Source organism: Geotrypetes seraphini, chromosome 4, assembly GCF_902459505.1.
Source record: "Geotrypetes seraphini chromosome 4, aGeoSer1.1, whole genome shotgun sequence".
Classification (NCBI taxonomy): Eukaryota; Metazoa; Chordata; class Amphibia; order Gymnophiona; family Dermophiidae; genus Geotrypetes; species Geotrypetes seraphini.
Genome location: NC_047087.1, coordinates 125,507,885 through 125,528,369, shown reverse-complemented (window position 1 = coordinate 125,528,369; position 20,485 = coordinate 125,507,885). Strand labels below are relative to the sequence as shown.

The window sequence follows — 20,485 nt, the reverse complement described above, 5'->3', positions numbered from 1 at the left end:
AGGGGCTAAAACACGATCGTGTCAAGTCTTCTTTTTAGTGTCATCCATTGGTGATTGGAACTAAGCCATTTATATATGAATTTTGCCATTCTGACTGTCTCCAGTGTGGAGCTTGAATTAGACCAACAAACATTAGATTTCTTGATAAACTTGGCAAGAGTGGAAGTGAAATCAGGGATATGTTACTCCAAGTTTATGGGGATATCATGAAGAAAACGACAGTGTACAAATGGATTAAATGTTTTTTTCTGAGGGGAGAGAAAGCATCACTGCTGAAGAAAGGTCAGAGGGGCCAGTAACGAGCATAACTGATGAAAACATTTGTCAAATTCTGCATCAAAATCATCAGCTGAATGAGAAACATAGCGATAGAGAAAGTTAGGAAAATCTTAACACAAGAAAGGTGTTCAAAAATGGTCTCAAAGGAGCTCACCAATTAACAAAAGCAAAGGAGATTTGAAGTTTGCCAAGACCTTTTGTAGAGGCAAGACAATGTTTTGGGCCGTTATCATTGGTGATGAAACATGGGTGTATCAATATGACCCTGAAACAAAGCATCAACGTGTACAATGGAAGTCTGCCTATTCTCTACAACCAAAAATGTTTTGCCAGTCCAAATCAAGAATCAAAACAATATCAGAGGGATTGTTCATTATGAATTTGTGGCAACTGGACAGTTAACCAAGTTTACGATTTGGAAGTGCTGAAAAGGCTGCATGAAAAAGTTAAGATGAAAAAAAGACCTGAACATTTTGCCAACAACCCATGGCTCTTGTATCACAACAATCTGTGAGGTAATTTTTAGCCAGAAAACAAACACCCTTCCTACTCACCGGATCTGGTCCCAATGACTTTCTTTACCTGCAGATAAAGGAAATATTGAAAGGAAGACATTTTTATGACATTCAGGACAAGGGTACCATGACAAAAGCTCTGATAGGCATTCCAGAAAAAGGGTTCCAAAATTGCTTTGAAGGATGGACTAGACACTGGCATTGATGCATAGCTTCCCAAGGTGAGTACTTTGAAGATGATATTCAGCAATGAGGTATGTAGCACTTTTTTCTAGGATGAGTTTATGAACTGTCAGAACTCACATTTGTATCTAGCAACCTTCACCATTCAATGTGTAATAGCAGGTTGGACAAAGAACAGTATCCTAGGCTGTGGAAATCAACCTACAAAGTTATTAGTCAATTCTAATTTCCCACATGGTTAATTGGTTAGGAGTAGTGGTTCAGTGACTGCTCAGCAATTATCCTCTCTTTTCCTTAGTTTTCCGTGTTCATGCCTTCTCTCATAGAAGTTGCACCAAGTCCAATTTTGGCATGGCTTTGATATTTCCATGAAAGCCTTAAGAGCAAATTAATAAACTAAATGCTATTTGAGAAGATACAGATTCCAGATACAAAGAGAGAGATGGTTATATAGACTCAGGTAATGTTGAGGTTTTCCTCAGACCTGGCATTCCCAAAGTGATAGTTTTAATTCAGCCTATAAACAATGAGACCAAACTCACGATAACACTTTATTTTTAAATTCTCTAAAATCTGAAGTATTATCTACAATTAGAAACATGAGCTTCAGCTGTTAGCATGACAAGTTAGATATTAACTCCTTGACAACCAAGGCAAAACAATAACTAGTCAAACTAGTTCTTGGCTGGAAATGAAGAACCAACTGATGAATTTCATATACAAGTTAAGTCTATGCTTGTTTCTTCTTGTCAAGCTCCATGGATTTCAACTCCTGCTGATAGCTACAAAGAGAACAAAAATAGAGTCAGTACCCTAAAGAGTAATTGCGATGCAACCACTCCACAGTTTTAAAATGAAAGACGACAAAACAGAAAAAGAAGAGTATTGGTAAATTACCAAATGGTACTAAAGCATAAAAAAAACTCAAGGGCCCAAACCTCAACAGGTAGGGGCAGCTCTTGCCTGCTTAAAAATCACCTTGGGAACATTAGGGAATAATCAGCAGCAGTAACCAGGCAGGGCCACTGAAAGGTACCCCCCCACTGACCTCTGCAGTACTATCCAAATAGAGCCATAGCAATATTCAATGCTGGTGTCTGCATAGCTAACCGGGCAAGTAGGACTGTGTAAAGCTGTGCTTCTCAAATATTTGTGGTTATAATTACCATGATTATGGCCCAATAAAATTATGTGACCACCCCCCTTCCTAGTGAACAGAATACCCACTACCTAGGTCACAATCCCAAAGGCAGGTTTTGTAATCCCATTTGGGGCCTCAACCCACAGTCTGGGAAGCTCTGGTATAAAGAGTGGTCCTAATTTTGACCAGTTACATAAAAACAGTAATGAATACTGGCTGAATCTACATTAACTACAATAGGTGCTCTTCATGGATAGCAAGATACATATCCTCACAACATAGGTGATGTCACAAATGGAGACTGTCTTGGGAAACACAACTCCAGCTTAAAGTTTCTAGAAGATTTTGGCTAGGCTCACCATGCATGCTACTTCTAATCTGCTACTGTCACTGGGGACTACTTCACGTTTTGTATATGGCAGTTGAGTTGTACAACAATGCAAAGTTTTTCCCCCTCCTGCTTTCCCCTATTATTCCATATATCACATTGAATGAGTTCTAATCTTTGAACAATATGTAATATGAGCATTAGTCAAAAGGAACCCAAGTAAAGATAGAAACACATTTTTTACATTACTACATCATTTAAGGAACATTATCCAATACCCATATGAAAAGGTCACTGCCCCTTAAACTTAACTACCTTTAGCAACAATAATTACAACCACTTTCTATAATTTGATATTAGTCTTTCATCCCACTCTTGAGGTTATCTTAGCCCCCTCTTCGTTGCAGAGCTGCTTTAATTCAGACACAGCTGTGGGGTTTTATGTATTAACTGCTCATCTCAGGTCCTCCCACAGCATCTCTCAATCCATTTTGTTTCTCCTATATCACACTATCACAAAACTAAATCAACATATTTGCAATCGGAGCTCTGTACAATTGTACCCAAAGGAAGACTTATTTTTTGTTGACATCATCATTCTTCCATAACGATTGTATTCAGTATATAGGAATTTCAACATATCAAATGATGATTGTAATCCAAAAGAAAAGCATGCCAATTCACTATTCTCCAATTCACTATTCTCGACAAGGAACCGTGTTTTGCCACCTGCTGCATCAGGAGAAAACTAATCGCACATAGATATAGCTTTATTCTAGAAATAATAGGACCAGTGTATAAAGGCGCTCCAGTTTTGACTCATCTGTCCTTAAAATATTATCTCAAAAGGTTAGGGGATCATTCATGTATGTTTTCACAAATGTGCGAGAAGCATTAACGTTCTTGGTTAACATCAGTTTCCACATTGCTATTCTCCTGTGAATCCCATTTCTGCCCAGTCTCTTTTTCATTGTGGAGTCATGACTGTTGACTAGCTGAGGCTCTACTCTTTCAACTGGTGACAGAACCCACAAGGGAAAAAGTGATCTGGTCTTCACAAATGGGGAGAGTATCTCTAATGTTTGAGTGGGTGCCCACCTGGGAAGTAGTGACCATCAAACGGTTTGGGTTGATGTAACAGCTAAAGTGGAGGGTCGCCACACAAAACTCAAAGTCCTAGATTTCAAAATGTACGGACTTTAGTAAAATGGGAGAGTATCTGAAGAGAGAGCTGTTAAAAGTGGAAAAACAGTTGTCTAAGCTGAAAGGAGAAATAAAAATGGCTACTGACCTTTTATGTGAGGAAAAATAAATAAAAAACAAGAGAAAAAGGAAACCAATATGGGTTCTCCAAATTAGTAGCAAAAGAAAATAAAGGCATTGGCATTGGTGAAATATAAAAAAAAACTCAATAAGTAGTACAAAAAGGACTTCCAGGTGAAACTGAAAGATATGTCTGGCAAAACGCAAGAAGAGCAAATGGCTAGAAATATAAAAGAGGGAGACAAATTTTTTTCAGATATATTAGTGAAAGGAGGTAGATGAAAAATGGAATTGTGAGACTAAAAGATGCTATGAACAGATATGTGGAAAGTAATGAGATACCATCAATCATAGAAAAAAGTGTTTCTGAACAATTTGAAAAATTGAAGGTGGACAAAGCAATATGACCGAACAGGATCTAGCCCAGGATATTGAGGGAGCTCCGAGAGGTTCTGGTGGATCCTATTAAAGATTTGTTCCATCTGGAGATAGGAGTGGTTTCTGGGGATTAGAGAAGATCACATGTGGTCCCTATTCACAAAAGTGGTTGTAGATGAAGCGGGAAACTAAAGGCCAGTAAGCCTCACTTTGGTTATTGGAAAAATAATGGAAGCATTGCTGAAAGGATAGTGAAATTCCTAGAATCTAATAGGTTACAGGATCCAAGGAAAAGCACAGTTACTTACCGTAACAGGTGTTATCCAGGGACAGTAGGCAGATATTCTCACATGTGGGTGACGTCATCTACGGAGCCCCAGCGCGGACAGCTTTTCAAGCAAACTTGATTGAAGTTTCAAGTTTGCTACACTGCACCACGCATGTGCATGCCTTCTTGCCCACTAGAGGGCGCATCCCACCTCGTGGTCCTCAGTTCCATAACTAGCAAAGAAGCCATCCTCGGGGAGGCGGGCGGGTTGTGAGAATATCTGCCTGCTGTCCCTGGATAACACCTGTTACAGTAAGTAACTGTGCTTTATCCCAAGACAAGCAGGCAGCATATTCTCACATGTGGGTGACCTCCAAGCCAACCAAAAAAGGGCAGGTGGGAGGATGGCAATTTAGGAAAACAGATTACGTAACACCGACTGGCCAAACCGGCCGTCGTTTCTGGACAAAGTGTCCAGACAATAGTGGGAGGTGAATGTATGAACCGAAGACCAAGTGGCAGCTTTACATATGTACTCCATAGGAGTAGATCGGAGGAAAGCAACCAAAGCTGCCATCGCCCGGACCTTATGCCCCGTGACTCGACCCGGGAGCGTAAGACCAGCCTGAGCGTAGCAAAAAGAAATACAAGCAGCCAACCAGTTGGACAAGGTGCGCTTGGAAACAGGGTGTCCTAAACGATTAGGATCAAAGGACAAAAACAACTGAGGAACCTTCCGATGAGACCTGGTACGTTGGAGATAAAATGCCAACGCCCTCTTACAGTCAAGCGTGTGGAGCGCCGTCTCGCCAGGATGGGAGTGGGGCTTAGGAAAGAACACAGGAAGGACAATGGACTGATTGAGGTGGAAATCAGACACAACTTTAGGTAAAAATTTAGGATGAGTGCGGAGAACCACCTTGTCATGATGGAACACAGTGAAAGGCGGGTCCGCAACCAAAGCTTGCAACTCACTAATCCGTCGAGCAGATGTGAGGGCAATCAGAAATACCACCTTCCAAGTAAGGAATTTCAGGAGAGACTTGTCGATAGGCTCAAAGGGAGGTTTCATCAGTTGAGCTAAGACAACATTCAAATCCCAAACGACGGGAGGAGGCTTCAGAGGGGGACAAACATTGATCAGACCCTTCATGAAACGCGTCACCAGAGGATGAAGCGAAAGAGAACGTCCATCCAAGTGCCGATGGAAAGCCGAAATGGCACTGAGATGTACCCGGACAGATGTCATCTTCAGGCCGGAATTAGACAAATGTAACAAATAGTCCAGTACCGAAGACACCGGGACCGAATCCGGATCCAGATGACGCGAGGAACACCAGGAGGAAAACCTGGTCCACTTCTGGGAATAACAAAGCCTGGTCGAGACCTTGCGCGAGGCTTCCAAAACTTCCCGCACCGACTGAGAAACCGGAACCGAAGTCAAGGGGAAAGGAACCAAGCGGTCAGGTGTAACGACTGAAGATTGGGATGCAACAGCGAACCCCGACTCTGAGACAGCAGAGAGGGAAACACAGGCAGACGCAGAGGCTCCCTGACACTGAGTTGAAGAAGCAGGGAGAACCAGTGTTGACGAGGCCACCGAGGCGCAATGAGAATCATAGTGGCTCTGGATGATTTGAGACGAACCAACGTCCTCAAGATCAGGGGAAAAGGAGGAAACGCATAAAGGAACCTCCCTCCCCAGTCGAGAAGAAAGGCATCCGCTTCCAGACGGTCCGGGGAGTACATCCGAGAACAATACAGGGGTAGTTTGCGAGTCTCCGGGGAGGCAAACAGATCCACTTGTGGAGTCCCCCAGCGGTCGAAGACCTCGCGCAGGACTCTGGAGTTGAGTGACCACTCGTGCGGCTGGAGAAGCCGACTGAGTTTGTCTGCCAAGCAGTTCTGTTCCCCCTGGATATAGACCGCCTGTAGGAAGATGTTCTGGGAGAACGCCCATTCCCAAAGGCGCAGAGCTTCCCGGCAAAGTGACCAAGAGCCTGTCCCACCCTGCTTGTTCACATGGCCACCTGGTTGTCCGTTCGCACGAGGACTACCTGATCGCGGAGCAGGTGGCAGAAAGCTCGAGCCGCCAGAAAGATGGCGCGAAGCTCCAACACATTGATGTGACAGCGTCGGTCCTCCACCGACCACAGGCCTTGGGTCCGCAGACCGTCGAGATGGGCCCCCCACGCGTACTCCGAGGAGTCCGTGGTCAGAACCTTGCGATACGGAGGGACGAGAAAGAGCAAACCCCCGGAAAGATTCAAAGAGTCGGTCCACCAACGGAGCGAGCGTCTCAAAGAAGGAGTCATCGTTATGCGAGAAGAGACAGGATCGCACTCCTGGCGCCACTGAGAGGCCAGAGTCCACTGAGGAATTCTCATGTGCAGTCTGGCGAACGGCGTGACGTGGACCGTAGAAGCCATGTGGCCCAGAAGCATCATCATGCGCTGAGCTGACACCAGCGGCAGCTGAAGGATCAGACGACCCAACCGAACCAAAGCCTCCAACCGCGGAGGAGGGAGGAATGAACGGAGGCGAACAGTGTCCAGCACTGCGCCTATAAACTGAAGTGATTGGGTCGGGCATAATTGGGACTTGGGAAAGTTCACTTCGAACCCTAGTCGTTGAAGGAAGGCGATAGACTGTAGGGTCGCTGAGATAACCCCTTCCCTGGTCGGGGCCTTGATCAGCCAATCGTCCAGGTAAGGGAAGACCTGAAACCCCCGAGACCTTAGTGCTGCAGCGACTACCACCATACACTTCGTGAAGACCCGAGGGGACGAGGCCAGGCCGTAGGGGAGGACTCTGTACTGCAGGTGCAGCTCGCCCACCTGGAACCGTAAGAATTTGCGGAAAGCGGGATGCACCGGAACATGGGTGTATGCTTCCTTCAGGTCCAGGGAGCACATCCAGTCCCCTTCCTCCAAGAGAGGATATAATACCGGAAGTGACAACATCCGGAACTTCTCCCGGACCAGGAACTTGTTGAGCTTCCTGAGGTTTAGAATGGGGCGTAAGTCCCCGGTCTTCTTTGGGACCAAAAAGTAACGGGAGTAAAACCCCCGCCCCCGCTGGTCGGAGGGTACAGGTTCCACCGCCCGAAGCCTCAACAAGGCCCTGGCCTCGGCCATGAGGACGGGGAGCTGGGTCCGGTTGTATGGGCAAGCCCCCGGTGAATGTTCTGGTGGCGCAGAGCAAAAGTTGAGAGAGTAGCCCTCGGAGACGGTCCGGAGCACCCAAGCGTCGGATGTTATCTCGGTCCAGGCCGCGTAAAAGGACCAGAGTCGGCCCCCTATTGGAAGGGGGTCCGGCGCAATGGCGGAGGGGGGCCGGCCACATCCGCCTATCCCGTCAAAAGGACGGCGCGGGCTTGGCAGGACCCTGCGGCGGAGTTTTGGTTTGTCCCCCTCTGCCCTGTCGAGGGGGGTGCCGAGGCGGTGGCCTTGAAAAAGCCGGGGTCGACTTTTGAGGGTACCTCCTCGGGGGAGGCCGGAAAGGTTTCTGCGGCGTGGCTCGAGGTTTCGGACGGACCAAGGAGGCTAACGAGCGCTCCTGTTCCGAGAGCCGTTTGGTCGCCGCCTCCAGGGATTCATCGAATAATTCGGACCCCACGCAAGGCAAGTCCGCACGGCGTTCCTGCAGGTTTGGGTCCATATCGAGGGTGCGTAGCCACGCCAACCGGCGCATCGCTACCGCAAAGGCCGACACCCTCGATACCAGCTCAAACGTATCGTACACCGCATGAAAAAGGTACAAACGCAATTGAGACAGGTTGGACATAAACCTGTCGAACCCTTCCTTGCGGGAGTCCGGCAAGGCCTCACGATATTGGGGCAGATCCTTTACCATGCAACGCAGATAGGAGGAAAAGGTAAAGGCATAATTCAACGCCCTGGTTGCCATGAAGGAATTGGCATAGAGGCGACGACCAAACTTGTCAAGGGTCCGACCCTCCCTGCCGGGCGGAACCGCCGCAGAAACCCGGGAGGGCTGCGTCTTTTTGAGCGCAGACTCGACCAGTAGAGACTGGTGGGAGAGTTGAGCCTTCTCAAACCCCTTGGGTGGTATCGTCCTGTACTTTGACTCCATCTTAGACGGCACCGCTGTGATTGTAAGAGGTGAAGTCAGGTTCTTAAGCAAGGTCTGATGAAGGACCTTATTCAGGGGCAGCCGAGGGGATTCCCTTGGGGGAGTAGGAAGGTCCTGCTCCTCGAGGAACTCCTTAGTATATTGCGACCCAGCCATGAGGTCAAGGCCCAAGGCACGCGCCATGTCCTGCACAAAGCTGGAGAAGGAGGACGGCCTGGCAGGCGGGGAGGGAGTTCTCGACATCTCCGCCGAACAAAAGGGGGACGCCTCGTGAGAATAACGTGGCTCCCTACCGGACCCCGAGCCCCATGAGGCCAGATCCAATGGTCTCGAGGGGGTCGGGGAACGTCTCCGCCTCGAAGAACCCCTGGGAGACGTCCGAGGGACCGAGGCACGCCCCCTTTTCCTCGGCGAGGAGTCACGAGAACCCCCTCTCGCAGGGGAACGGAGAAGCCTCGGGTTATCGAGACGAAGCTCCGAAACCCGCAAGGCCTCGCCCCCGAGCGGCGAGGAGCGACCACGTCGCCGAGGAGAGCCTCGCGAACGCTTCGGCTTCTTCGGGCGACGCCTCGCCTGAGGCCGGCCCGAGGGCGAGGAACCCCGGGAGGACCTCGAGGAGGAGGAGGAGGCAATCCGTCTCACTCTGCGTACCTTGTCCCCGGGCCAAACGCTGCTCTCAGGCGGGGCCCCCGAGGTCGAGGGCAAGGTCGAGGCCGAGGTCGGTGGTGCCCCGGTAGCCGACACCGAGGGAGTAGAGACCGAGGTCGCCGAGGTCGGAGCCCCCGAGGTCAAAGCAGTCGAGGTCGCAGCCCGCTGCAGGTGTTCGAGGGCGCCAGACAGCTCCGGGGAAATCAATGCTCGGAGCAGGTCCTGGAACGTCAGGATCCCGACCATGGTAGGCAGGTCCGAGGCCGGGGGATGCTCCCTGGAGGGCGACCTCGGTCTCGAGTATTCCCTCGGGGCATTAGTGGCCGGAGTCCTGGGCGGGGCCGAGGACGACCCACCCGCCGCAGAGGAGCTCGAGGATGGCTTCTTCGACGACCCTGGAGTCGGGGATGGAAAAGAGGACTTACCCGAGGCAGGTTTGATCGCAGGCGTCTGCTTCGAGGTCGAGGGACGCGGCGAAGCCGAAGGCGCCGAGGTCAAGGCCGGGGCCGAAGCCGAGGCCGACGTCGAGGCCTTCCCGGGCGCGGAGTCAACTGCGAAAAGCTCCACCATCCTGGCGCGTGTCGACGGAGCGCTCTGGCCTGAAAAGTGGAACACCGATCGCAGGAATTAGTCGGATGCTCGGGTCCAAGGCAGAGCAAGCACCACCGGTGGGGGTCAGTGATGGATAGTAACCGCTCACACCGGGTGCATTTCTTAAAGCCCGTCAAGGGACGGGACGGGACATGAAAAAGAAAGGGGCCGGGAACGAACGATGTCCCGCGGCCGCGGATCCCGGGAGCCCCCGGAGCCAAACGGAAGAAATAAACTTTTTTTTTTTTTCTCGACGATAAACGACAGCTAAGAAGGAAAACAACAAATAAAGCACAGCGACCGAGCGAAATCAACCCAGACGCGGTGTCAGAAGGCAGAAAAATAGGAGCTCAATTTCCACAGGGCTTCTGGCTCCGCGGAAAAAACTGAACTGAGGACCACGAGGTGGGATGCGCCCTCTAGTGGGCAAGAAGGCATGCACATGCGTGGTGCAGTGTAGTAAACTTGAAACTTCAATCAAGTTTGTTTGAAAAGCTGTCCGCGCTGGGGCTCCGTAGATGACGTCACCCACATGTGAGAATATGCTGCCTGCTTGTCCTGGGATAACATGGTTTTACTAAAGGTAAACTGAATTTTTTGATTGGGTGACCAGAGAATTGGATCAAGGACATATGCTAGATGCAATTTACTTAGATTTCAGCAAAGCCTTCGATATGGTTCCTCATAGGAGGCTCTTGAACAAACTTGTCGGGTTGAAGATAGGACCCAAAGTGGTGAACTAAATTAGAATCTGGTTGATGAGGGTAATGGTTAATGGAATTTGCTTGGAAGAAGGAAAGATGAGTAGTAGAGTCCCTCAAGGATTGGTACTGGAGCCGATCCTGTTCAATATGTTTGTAAGCGACATTGCTGAAGGGTTAGTTGGAAAGGTTTGCCTTTTTGTGGACCATTCCAAGTTTTGTAACAGAGTGTACACTAAAGAGGAAGTGAAAAACATGAAAAAGGATCTGTAAAAGTTAGGAATGGTCTAATATCTGGCAACTAAAATTCAAAGCAAAAAAGTGGGGAGTAATGCATTGGGGATTAGAAATCAGAAAGAGCCGTGTATGCTAGGAAGTGAGAGGCTGATATGCACAGATGGGGAGAGGGAACTTGGGATGAGTGTGTCATAACAACATAGTAAATTATGGAAGATAAACACCCGAATGATCCATCCTGTCTGTCAAACCTTTCCCTTTCTTTAAATTAGTTTTAATTTTAATTTTCCCATTTCTTAGCTATTTCTGGGCCAGAACCCAAAGCTCTACCCGGTATTGTGTTTAGGTTCCATCTACTGAAGACTCCATCAAAGTTCACTCCAACCCATATAAATCATCCCAACCATCGAAGCCCATCCCAGCCAAAAGGCTATATACGGACACAGACCATGTAAGACTGCCCAGTACTGGCCTTAGGAAAGGAGGAACAGAGTAGATACGATTCAGACGTTCAAATACTTGAAAGGTATTAACATAGAACAAAATATTTTCCAGAGAAAGGAAAATGCCAAAACCAGAGGGCATAATTTGAGGTTGAGAGGTGGTAGACTCAAGAGTAATGTTAGGAAATAGCACAGTTACTTACTGTAACAGATGCCATTCAGAGACAGCAGGCAGATATTCTCACATGTGGGTGACGTCATCCACAGCCCCCAGTATGGACAGTGCCAAAGTGTACTGGCACTTTAAGCTTTGCGAAGCTTCGAGACAGCCCGCACTGCGCCTGTGCCTTCCCATCCGAAGTCGGCTCATGATTCCTCAGTTCCGTAAACAAGCTAAGAAGCCAACCAGGGGAGATGGGAGGGATGTAAGAATATTTGCCTGCTATCTCTGGATAACCCCTGTGCTTTATCCTAGCTCAAGCAGGCAGCATATTCCCACATCTGGGACTCCCTAACTTGCTGGAATGGGATGGAGGGACAGTTGGCCATTAGGAAGAAAATAAATTCTATAACACTGCTTAACTGAAATGACCATCTCATCTGGAATAGGATTCTAGATGTGAATGTGTTAATTGAGGACCAAGTAGCTACTTTGCAAATATCATCAGTGGGAGTGGAATGTAAGAAAGCTACTGACACTGCCATAGCTCAGACTGTGTGTGCTGTAACATGACCCTCGAGCTGCAGCCCAGCCTGAGCATAGCAAAATGATATGCAGGCCGCTAACCATTAAGAAATAGCCTGTTTGGTGACAGGCAGGCCAACTCTGTTAAGGGTCAAAGGAGACAAACAGTTGAGATGGAAGACCTGTGTGGCTTAGTCCTCCGAATATAGTAAGTCAAGGCATATTTACAGTCCAGCGTGTGAAGAGCTGTCTCTCTAGGATGAGAATGAGGCTTTGGGAATACTACAAGCACAATGGATTGATTTGAGGTAGAATTCCATGACTACTTTGGGAAGGAATTTTAGATGAGTTCTGGGAACCACTTTGGCATGATGAAATATAAACATAGAAACATAGAATATGACGGCAGAAAAGGGCTGCAGCCCATCAAGTCTGCCCACGCTAATGACCCACCCCTAGACTTCACCCGGCTAGAGATCCCACATACATATCCCATTTCTTTTTAAAATCGAGCACGCTGCTGGCATTAATCACCTGCAATGGAAGTTCATTCCAATGATCGACTACCCTTTCGGTGAAGAAATACTTCCTGGCGTCGCCATGAAATTGCCCGCCTTTGATTTTCAGCGGATGACCTCTTGTGGTTGAAGGTCCTTTAAGAAAGAAGATATCGTCTTCCACCTTGATGCGGCCCGTGATATATTTAAAAGTCTCAATCATGTCTCCCCTCTCTCTACGTTCCTCGAGCGAGTATAGCTGCAGTTTATTTAATCTTTCCTCATATGGGAGGTTCTTGAGTCCCGAGACCATCCTGGTGGTCATTCGCTGAACCGACTCGATTCTCCGCACATCTTTTTGATAATGTGGTCTCCAGAATTGAACACAATATTCAAGATGAGGTCTCACCATGGATCTGTACAGGGGCATTATGACTTCAGGCCTCCGGCTGACGAAACCTCTACGGATGCATCCCACCATTTGTCTAGCCTTGGATGCAGCTTTCTCCACCTGCTTGGCAGTTTTCATGTCTTCACTAATGATTACTCCCAAATCACGCTCTGCCCTAGTCCTAGCTAAGGTCTCACCATTTAGAGTGCAAGTTCTGCACGGGTTTCTGCTGCCAAGGTGCATGACCTTACATTTTTTGGCATTGAAGCCTAGCTGCCAAGTCGAGGACCAATGTTCCAATAAGAGCAGGTCCTGTTCCATACTGTTGGGCAGGGTGCTGTTATCTACTATGTTGCATAGTTTGGCGTCGTCGGCGAATAGGGTTATTTTACCTTGAAGCCCTTGAGTCAGGCCTCTTATGTATATGTTGAAAAGGATCGGTCCCAAGACCGATCCCTGTGGCACTCCACTGGTCACCTCCGATGTATTGGAGGGGGTACCGTTAACCACTACCCTCTGGATTCTACCGCTTAACCAGTCATTGACCCATGTCGTCAATGTCACTCCCAATCCCATTGAAGTCATCTTGCTCAACAATCTGCGGTGTGGGACGCTATCAAAAGCTTTGCTGAAGTCCAAGTACACGACGTCCAGAAACTTCCCCATATCCAGTTTCCTTGTAACCCAGTCAAAGAAGCTGATCAGATTGGATTGACAGGACCTTCCCTTTGTGAATCCATGCTGGTGGGGATCCTGTAGATTCTCCTCGGTCAGGATTGTATCTAATTCGTGTTTAATAAGTCTTTCCATGAGTTTGCTCACTATTGAGGTGAGACTCACCGGTCTGTAATTCGCAGCCTCCGTTCTGCAACCTTTTTTGTGCAATGGAATGACATTAGCTGTTTTCCAGTCCATGGGGACTTTTCCGGTACTTAGGGAAAGACTGAACAGCACGGATAGCGGTTCCGCCAGGACATCACACAACTCCCTAAGAATCCTGGGGTGTAGATTGTCCGGTTCCATGGCTTTGTTCACCTTGAGTTTTGATAATTCGCCATGGACGCTGCTGGGTGTAAACTTGAAATTTTGAAACGGGTCTTCCGAGGTTTGCCTTGCCTGCAGTTGTGGACTGGTCCCCGGTGCCTCACAGGTAAAGACTGAGCAAAAGTATTCATTTAGTAGTTTGGCTTTATCAGAATCCATTTCTGCATAGGTCCCGTCTGTTTTCCTGAGACGTACTATCCCATCAGTGTTTCGTTTCCTGTCGCTAATGTATCTGAAGAAGGATTTATCCCCTTTTTTAATGTTTTTCGCTAGATGTTCTTCTGTTTGAATCTTGGCCTCTCTGACTGCCGCTTTGACTGCCTTAGACCTGGTCAGATAGTCTTCTTTTGCCACCCTGTTTCCTGTATGCTTGTAGGAAATAAAAGCTTTTTTCTTTTCCTTAACAAGATCCGAGATCTCTGCAGAGAACCACTGGGGCTTGTTCTTCCTCCGTCGTTTGTTTACTGTTTTTGCATAGCGGTTTGTTGCCTCATGTAAGGTGCATTTCAGGATTGACCACATAGCCTCTACATTATTGGTTTCAGCTTGGTTTTGTAGCGCCTGATGGACGAAGTCTCCCATGCGTTTAAAGTCAGTGTCCCTGTAAAAAGGTGGGTCGGAAATCAAAGCTTGCAGTTCACTCACTCTACGAGAAGACGTGACGGAGATTAAGAAGACCACTTTACAAGTGAGATACTTAAGATGAGTAGATGCCATGGGTTTAAATGGTGGCTTCATCAGCGTGGATAGGACTAGATTAAGATCCCAAACAACTGGAGGGGCTTTGAGCGGAGGCTTGGAATTGAAAAGTCCTTTCATAAACTGAGATACAAGCGGGTGAGTGGCTAGAGGTTTGTCGTTGAAAGGAGAATAGAAAACGCTAATAGCACTGAGATGAACTCTTACTGATGTAATCAAGTCCAGAGTTAGTTAAATGGAGAAGATAGTCCAACACTGAAGAAACAGAAGAGGAGTAAGCCTCCAAGTCATGGAGGTTACACCACAATAGGAAGCCTATCCACTTTTGTTGATAGCATTGCTGAGTAGAAGGCTTTCTGGAAGCAGTTTTAATGGCTTGTACTGAGTGAGAAAGATTAAACTCTGTCAGAATTAGACCAACAGGTACCAAGCTGTTAAGTGTAGCAACTGTAGATTGGGATGTAACAGAGATTCTTGACTCTGAGTGAGTACAGATGGAAAGATCTGCAATGGGATTGGATCCTTGGCACTAAGTCGAAGTAGAAGAGGGAACCAAGGCTGTCTGGGACACCGAGGAGCTATCAAGATCATGATGGCGGACTCTTGCTTGAGTTTGACTAAAGTCTTCAGAATGAGAGGGATTGGTGGAAACACATAGAGGAACTTATCTGTCCAATCCAAAAGAAAAGCTGCTTCGAGATGATGAGAATATTGTCGGGAGCAGAAGCGAAGTAACATGATTGTGGTGCGACACAAACAAGTCTACCTGAGCAGTCTCCCAAAGAGAGATGTGGAGCAAGACTTTGGAGTTGAGAACACTTTTGTAAGGTTTGAGAAATCTGCTGAAATTGTCTGCAAGAGCATTCTGTTTGCTTTGCACATATATGGCCCTGAGAAATAAGTAGCGAGGAATTGCCCAATTCCAGATAGGTTTGGCTTCCTGACAGAGGTAGGAGAGCCCGTACCCCCCTGCTTGTTGATGTAATACATTGCCACTTGATTGTCTATTTTCACAAAAAGGACTTGATTGGAAATGTGATCTTGAAATGTCTTTAGAGCATTGCAAATTGCCCTTAGCTCAAACAGGTTGATGTGGAATGTCTGTTCCCAAGGAGACCATAGACCTTGAGTCTTGAGACCATCTAGGTGAGCTCCCCAAGCATACATGGATGCATCCATTGTGAGAACTTTCTGATGTGGCGGAATGTGAAATAGCAAACTTCTGGAGAGATTTGCTGAATTCAACCACCAGTGGAGGGAATGACGTAGAGGCGAGCTGACTGTGATCCTTTGAGACAAGGGATCCCTGGCTTGAGACCATTGTGACGCCAAGGTCCACTAAGCTGTCCTTAGGTGAAATCGAGCAAAGGGTGTGACACACATCATTTTTCTCACTGATACATTTTGTAGAGTGGATACATGGTTGCAACGATGAAGCAAGGTGTTTTGTCTTTGTTGAGGAAGGAATGCCCGCAGAAGAGTAGTGTTTAGTAGGGCTCCTATAAATTCTAGAACTTGAGGGCTGAAGATGTCACTTTTGAAAGATGACTTTGAACCTCAGAAGTTGAAGGAAAGTTATTGTCACCTTTATTATCGAATGCACTGCTTGAAGTAACGGAGCTTTGTTCAATAAATCGTCCAGATACGGGAATACTTGTAACCCATGAAACCTTAGAGTGGCCACTACCACTGCCTGGCACTTTGTGTACAGTTGATATGGAATGACCCTATTACTATTATGTGGTCGTCTGACCAATCAGACAGTTGGATAAAACAATGCTATTGAGGAACCTGGTGATGCTATGATGGTTCCTCTCGCAACTGGTCTATCGCTCATTGACTTGTTTGCTGGAGCACTGAGCACACCATATAACAAGTTTAAAACTATTTGCGAGTTACTTTTGAAATTTATTCTGCATTATAAGTATTGCATAAAAATAGAGAACACCTTCTGGACTCTATACATAGCAATCGTCTTTGTAATAGGTGCTACAGAGACCAATCTCCTCCCACATTCTCATCCATACATCCTTCAGGATTCTGTGAATGGTTACTCTCTCAGCCTCCAGGGGGAGGAAGATATCAAATGTTTCTGTCCTGTGTTCCTCCTCCACCTCTAACTTAAATGGAATAGCCTCAGCCATTTGTGAATGTCTGGGAAAAGCTACTAAAGTAGCAGATCCAAAATGTTGAGAATGGCCAATTTACATCAAGGGTCCATAAGCAATCTGAAAAAACAACATTTTTGCACTTCTGTCATTTTATTTATTTTAAACACAAAGATATAGTTTCGACTGTTACATTATAAATTGTTTGCTCTAACAGAATTCATTAAAACCTCTATTTCTGGTGACTTTAGCAGAAATAGAAAAGGTATAGAGAAGGGCAACAAAAATGATAAAAGGGATGAGAAGATTTCCTATGAGGAAAGGCTAGAGGCTAATGTTCTTCAGCTTGCAGAAGAGATGGCTGAGGGGAGACATGACAGAGATCTATAAAATACTAAGTGGAGTGGAATGGGTAGATATGAATCGCTTATTTACTCTTAAAAAAAAGAGGACTAGAGAGCACACAATGAAGCTATTAAGTAGTAAATTTAAAACAAATTGGAGAACATATTTCTTCACTCAACGTGTAATTAAATGCTGGAAGTCGCTGCCAGAGAATGTGGTAAAAGCAATTAGCTTAGCAGAGTTTAAAAAAAGGTTTGGATAATTTCCTAAGAGAGATGCACAACTCCGGACCTCGAGGGCCAAATCCAGTCATGTTTTCATGATTTCCCCAGTGAATTTGCATGAGATCTATTTGCCTGCACTGCTTCCATTGTATGTGTATTGATCTCATGCATATTCATTTGGGAAATCCTGGCCTGGTGGAGGCTGAAGTTGTGCACCCTTGTCCTAAGAGAAAAGTCCATAAGCCATTATTAAGATTGTCTTGGGGAAATCCACTGCTTATTTCCAGGATAAGCAATGCAAAAAGTGAAAGAAGGGTACTACACTGGTGAAACAAGCCAGGTGGTAAAGACTAGGATCAATTTACCATATATATTCGAATATAAGACAAGATTTTTGGGCCAAAAAAAAGGTCCATAAATGGGAGTCTTGTCTTATATTCGGGTCAGCATTCACCCGCCCCTTCCTGAAATTATTGTAGACCTCCACTGGGCTTGCCATATGAGCTCCCATCTCCTGACCCAGCCAACTGACAATTTTTTTTAATCTCCCTCCTGTATCCCCCCACATACCTTTTTGAATCCCTGGTGGTCCAGCAGTGTACTGCTGAATGGCTGCCACAAGATCTTGCGGGACTCGTGAGAACTTGCAGCAGCTATTCAGAGCAGCTCAGTGTGGGGAAGGAGCGTGGAAAGCTCGCTCCTACCCGGTACACCGCTGGGCCATGAGAACTCAAGTCAGCCACCCAGGGAGGGGCTCAGCATGGGGTAGGAGCGCAGAAAACTTGCTCCTGCCTGGTACACTGCTGGTCTACCAGGGATTCAAAAAGGTATATGGGGGCAGTACAAAATTGTCAGAGTTGGTCGGGACAGGAGACGGGAAGGATCCCTCCTGTCCTGGCCTACCACTGGACCACCAGGGCATTCGGCAGGTTCAGTGGAGGCCTGCAGGACATCAGGAGAGAGGGGGGATAGGGCTAGGAGGTGGGACAGGGTGTAGATCCTGGCAGGGAGGGGGGCTGTGTGCAGATCCAGGTAGGGTAGGGCACATAAATATTAGTAACACCCCCAGCTTATATTTGAGTCAACTTTTTTCCTCCTTTTTGGGGGGGAAAAAGAGTACCTTGACTTATATTCAGATCGTCTTGTATGTATATGGTACACGGAAATCATTAAAAAGTGCAATGCCAACTAAGATGTCACCTTTGTCGGACAACACTTCGGAAAAACAGAACACTGCATCAATGATTTTATAGTGAGAATGCTAAAAAGGAAATTTTAGGACAATCCAGGAATGCTAAGACCTTTGAAATCAAAATGATAAATATTTTGACACCCACCAGACAAGACTTAAAGACCTTGGGTTTATTTTACATTATAAAACATGAATTTAAACTGCTTTGTCACCTTCCTATCACTCATCCATATCTCAGTCTCTCACACATCCAGCCCTCTGTTTTTTACCTTGCTCATCCCTTCCTCTTCCTGTGAGACTGGTCATCGGAATGCTTTCATGTTTCATCACTTATATATGTGATTTGTCAACTTTTGATTATTTCTGATCTGAAGGGCTACCTTCGAAAGCTAACTAAAAAATGCATTGTTTATCCTATAAAAGGTATCACCTTTATCTCCGTTATGTTTTTTTCCTTTATATTACCTTTAAAAGTGGGCTAACAGGGCTACCATACCATTTTACTCAGGATAAGCATCAAAATCTATTTTAATCTTTTTGGTACTTGTGATCTACAGAACATCGGACATATTGTTTTAGGTGAAATTTCTGGGGGAAGGGGGGAGCAGGAAATAAACACCAGATTTTAAAAATATAATTTTACACTAAAATGTTAGATACTAAACAAGAAGTTCTTACATCAGAATGTTCATTATTTTGTAGTCAATATCACAGCGTAGAATCAACTTGCAGTTATTTCATAATATGTTTACATACAACATTGTGTGGTAGCATATGCAACTTCAGTTTTCTACCAAACTCTTTAAGGTGTGACTTTCAAGAGGCACAGAATGGAAGCCAGAGCTAGCCCAAGGGTATCTGACATCCTTGGCAAATTCTCGCCATGAACCCTCCCACCTTCCTGGGGCAACTCAAAGCTCCCCCCCCCTCCTTATTCTTCTTCCTCCCCCATGGTGTCCAGCATTTCCATAATGTCTCAGATCTCCCTGTTCCAAGGTTTTCAGCAGCTTCCCTTTACTTTTACCCCTTCCAGAGGAGCCTTGACACAGAAGTTAGCTGTAAATGTTGTATAGGCAAGTTAACATGGAGCCTTTACCATCCATATGTGTTCAAAGCACCATGCCAGCCCCAATGTCATCCACAGGTATGCAGACTGCCACATCAGCCCCACCCCAGGCAGACACCTAGTCTGCCTAGTGATTGGGTCAAGCCTTATAGAAGTACTGTGGCTCTAGAACAACTGGATCAGAACTGTCCAAGACAATGGGACTATCTTTTGGGTGGTGATGCTTTTTGATTCACATGATGATTTATGAGGGCATTTCATATGTAGAGTGGTCAAGTGTCTGGAAAGTTGGACTCTTGCCCTCGCTATAAGAGCTGGCCCAATATGGAACAATACACAGTAATAGATGGCACCCAAAAGAAGAGTAACAGAACAGCATAGGCAACCTCAGTGACTGAAAGATGATAATAATCTCAAACACTATATAAAATTAACTTCCAGTAATAAATGCTAGGCAAATTGTGTTATTAATCTTGGTTCTCTTAGAACAGTCACAGCTGTGACAACAGCAATGACAAAAGGAGGAAAAAAGCCACAGAAGCCACGAGGAAAATTCCTCTGTGTGGCTATGAAGAAAAGAGCTTCTCTTGTTAGCTCTTCTTCAAACTTCCATCAAAAGCAAAAAAAAAAAAAAAAGTCTCCTGTAAACACACACTTATTAATTACATAAATTAAAGTAATAAAGAAAGTTCTTATCTGTTCTGTTCGTTGCAGACCATGTTGCTGTTACTCTATCAGTCAGATTACTTCCTATGCGTGCCTATTCTGTGCTCTCCATCAAATTATTTCTTGCATTTGCCAGCGGTGGCCATCGTTACACAATTGCATAGTCACTGCTTCAGGGCTCAAGCAGATAACTTAAATTTATAGAGCCCTGAAGCAGCAACCATGCAGTCATGAAATGATGGCCACCGTTGGCAAATGCAAGATCAAAGAGGAAAAAGAATAAAGAACCGGCGTGGCTCACTGTAGAAGTTAAGAAAGCGATCAAAAACAAAATAAACTCATTTAAGGAATGGAAAAGATCGAAAACGGATAAAAACTGGAATAAGCACAAACACCACCAACGCAGGTGCCATAAGGCGATAAAAGTGGCAAAAAGTGACTATGAGGAAAAAATAGCCAATGAGGCGAAAAATTTCATAAGAACATAAGAAATGCCTC

The 20,485-nt window shown here is 46.1% G+C and overlaps 1 protein-coding gene across 5 annotated transcripts in view; it reads right to left on the bottom strand.

The window, feature by feature from the left end:
* Positions 1-1,509: 1,509 nt before the first annotated feature.
* MPC2 (mitochondrial pyruvate carrier 2) overlaps positions 1,510-20,485 on the bottom strand; it is a 126,713-nt gene continuing 107,737 nt past the window's right edge. For all 5 annotated transcript variants that reach the window (XM_033941050.1, XM_033941047.1, XM_033941049.1 and 2 more), the window contains one exon: positions 1,510-1,759. In XM_033941050.1, the coding sequence (XP_033796941.1) occupies positions 1,708-1,759 (52 nt within the window). In that variant the 3' untranslated portion in view covers positions 1,510-1,707. The remainder of the gene's footprint in view (positions 1,760-20,485) is intronic.